The sequence below is a fragment of the Salvia hispanica genome, chromosome 1 (assembly GCF_023119035.1).
Source record: "Salvia hispanica cultivar TCC Black 2014 chromosome 1, UniMelb_Shisp_WGS_1.0, whole genome shotgun sequence".
NCBI lineage: Eukaryota > Viridiplantae > Streptophyta > Magnoliopsida > Lamiales > Lamiaceae > Salvia > Salvia hispanica.
In genome coordinates, this window is record NC_062965.1 from 26,993,079 (window position 1) to 26,996,674 (window position 3,596).

The 3,596-nt window shown below is 38.2% G+C and overlaps 1 protein-coding gene across 1 annotated transcript; it reads left to right on the top strand.

Annotated features, from left to right (window-relative positions):
• Positions 1–1,403, top strand: LOC125192859 (probable inactive receptor kinase RLK902). The gene is made up of 5 exons (XM_048090530.1): positions 1–227; positions 285–313; positions 721–822; positions 879–952; positions 1,050–1,403. Exons 1-5 carry the CDS (start codon positions 1–3, stop codon positions 1,401–1,403), a joined length of 786 nt encoding a protein of 261 aa, XP_047946487.1.
• Positions 1,404–3,596: the final 2,193 nt, after the last annotated feature.

Consider the following 3,596-nt stretch of genomic DNA (forward strand, 5'->3'; position numbering starts at 1 on the left):
ATGAATTCATCAACGCCTGAGAATCTCTGCCGTCGATTTTCACTTCCTGAACTCAACTTAGCCACCGGAGATTTCAGCGAGGAGCATGTGATTGGAAATGGTGGTTTCAGTAAAGTCTACAAAGGCTTCATTGATAATGACTCAATTGTTGTGGCCATAAAGCGGCGGCTAACATCAGATCCCAGCCAAGGCCAGACTGAGTTTACGGCGGAGATTGAAACACTAAAGTAAGTTCCGACATCGTAATCTAGTCTCTCTTATTGGGTACTGTGATGAACATGGAGAGATGATTCTTGGGGTAATATTGTTGGAGGTATTGAGTGGGAGACGCGGTTGAGGAAAAGCTTGCAGAGGATGAGGTGTGTATGAGCATATGGGCTCAAGACAAAATTCGAAATGGAAAGGACAGATTGTTGCTTCAAATTTTAAGGGGATATCTCGAAGATTGCTTAAAGAGCGTTTGTTGGGGTTGTTAAAAAGTGTTTGCAGCCTGATCCGAAGAAACGACTCACAATGACTCGAGTTGTGGCGCAGCTCGAGTTGGCCCTTGAACTGCAGAGACGAAAGGGACGCAACACAAAAATTACAATTTTGGCCATTTTGGAATAGAGTCATACCATCTGGTAAAAGTGAATTCCTTCTTTGTGTACAATTATTTGATGTTTAAGTTGTGTTGAATGCTATTGATAATCTTTGTGTTTGTTGGTTATGGTGGAACAGGATCAACAACAAAGGATGAAAATGAGGTTGAAGTTGATAAGTTGTCAAAGGCCATCTTTGCCACAGCCATTATAGAAGATGATGTCCCTTTCGTTCTATTCGGTGAAAAAAGGACATTATTGATTATGATGAAAGTCCCATGCGTAATAAATTCACAGGAGTCCTGAAAAATGGAGAGGATGTAACTATTGAAAGGCTCCACTACATGCCTAAGCATGAATTTAGAGCTAAGGTTTGGAATAGCTATATAATATATTGGCATATATGGATGAAAAAAGTTTTACCATCAATTTGGAACAGCTAATTTAGTTATAGCACATGCTTTGTAGGATTCAAAATCATTATCCTGGGTGAAGCATGAGAACGTGGTCAAACTTGTTGTTTACAATTTGGATGGCTTTGAGCAGGTCTTGGCGTATGATTTCGCTCCACGAGGGTCCCTATACGACATTCTTCATCAACAGCAAGACATAGGCACATGCTCAAAGCGATATCCGGCTTTAACATGGTCCCAAAGAATCGAAATCGCTCTTGGGTCGCAGGGATTATGCTACATTCATAGCAACGGACTGATCCATCATAACATCAGATCCAGAAATATTTTAGTTTGTGATGATGAAACTGCTAAGATATTCATCCTAGTCTATGGACTCTATGCTACTGTATGGATTATTCTGCTGTGAATATAAGCCATCGTAATCTACACATTGATGACAGGCGAGGCGATGTTTACAACTTTGGTGAGATTCTCCTTGAGCTCTTGACAGGTAGTACATTATATGATAACACGCGACGAGAAGAGGGGCAGCATCTCCTTGTGCCATGGGTATGCAGCACAACAACTTCTTCTTTCTCAACGTGTCTTAATTTCGTGTATGCAATTACTATGTATGATAAGTTTTAATAAAATAACATGACACCAGGCATTACCACAGCTGTATTCGAAAAAGGTACGAGATTGTGGATGGTAGATTAAAAGGAGAGTACCCGCCGAGGCAGTAAAGAAGGTAAATAACTTGTTTGTCTGATATGTCTATTAATGCGTTTGATTTCATGATTATGATTCTTTGTTTTAAAAACAGATGGCTCGACTTGCTCAATTATGCCTTCAAGATACATCTCATTTTCGTCCAAACATGGGTAAAGTTGTTCAAGATCTCGAGTTGTGCCTTTTGCGCTGCCAAATCACAACACTCACGGAGCTGAAACCAAATCACAACGCTCGATGGGACAAAAATATTGGATATTGAGGAACTCGTGGGGAGCCGAATGAGGCGAAAAGGGTTACGTTAGAAACTTAGAGTGCAACGCGGGATGACTAAATTCTAAAAGACATGGTTAGATTAGGAGTTATTTGGTGATGTCACACAGATTGATTTCTATGTATAGTTATTGTGTAGTTTGATTTTGTGTATGCTCAATGTATTCAGTTATATATATTATTAATTTAATAAAAATAGTTCTTTGGCTTGTTTTAATATTTTCGAACTTACTAGTATCCAACTGAAATCTATTTTTTCCTTAAGATTTTGCTCTATGCCTTCGAAATTATAATGCTACTTAAGTTTGAACAAAAATTGTCCAAATGTAATTACTATCAAATTGAAGTTTTTTTTTTATCATTAGTAGTATTACTTAAATTAACAATATTAATACAATCTATTCCTATATTTCCATGCGTTGCGGATGCTCTTATTCTGCTTTAACTTAATCAAAAGGGTTGAGAAACAGTGTTTTTTGTTTACTAGTTGGAAATTACAAATCTCTCTCTTGTTTCATTTTTTTGTACTGTAGTTTGTTGCTAGCATTGTGTAATACAGTAACCCCAAAACCTTTGCTTAAATTCAAATACATGCTTAGGCATGCAGTGGATCATTTTATGTGATGCATCCTCTCCATTTTTCCGGATTCTTGCGAATTCATTATACATTAAAACAATTACCAACAATGTCATTTGTTTCACCGAATAAAAAAGAAAAAGACATCGTCTTCTTTCATGGCAGTGGTAGGAAAGGCCTTTGACAGCATATCAACTTCGATTTCATTATGATCCTTTGCTGTTGATCCTATGCCACCATAACCACCCAACACAAAGAATATCAAGATCATTCATCACAACTTAAACATCCAATATTTGTAAAGTACATATACACATAGAAAGAATTCACATTTACCAGATGACCAATATAGTAATATATGTGTTGCTGATCCATTCCTCTTCTGCTGTTCAAGGGCTAACTCAAGGGGCCCCAACAACACGACTCATTGTGAGTCGTTTCAACGGATCAGGATGCAAACAACTTTCAGCAACCCCAACAAATGTCTTGAGGCAATCTTCCGAGATATCTCCCTTCAAATTTGAAGCTACAATGTGGTCTGCTTTTCCATTTCGAATATTTTCTTGAGCCCATATGCTCATGACACCTCATCCTTTGCAAACTTTTCCTAAACCACGGGTCTCCCACTCAATACCTCCAACAATATTTTACCAAACGCGTATGTGTCACTTCCCTTTGTAACTAAACCCGTGGTAAAATAACTTGGATCAAAATACCCAAATGAACCCTTAACCTTTGTGATGACATGGCTCTGCAAGATATCATTCCTTAAATGTTTAGCCAACCTAAAATCCGAAACTTTAGCAATGAAATTTTCATCTAAAAAGGGTGTTAGTAGGCTTGACATCACGGTGTATGATGGAAATCAGAGTGGAGATAGTCCAAACCTCGCCCAGCTCCTATACATATCTTAAGTCTTTCATTCCACGAGAGAGTAGAACCGCCGTTGCTATCACTCAATAGCTTGTGGAGGTGATCTGCTAGTGTTCCATTCAACATGTAGTCATAAACAAGAATCATCTCTCCCTATTCATCACA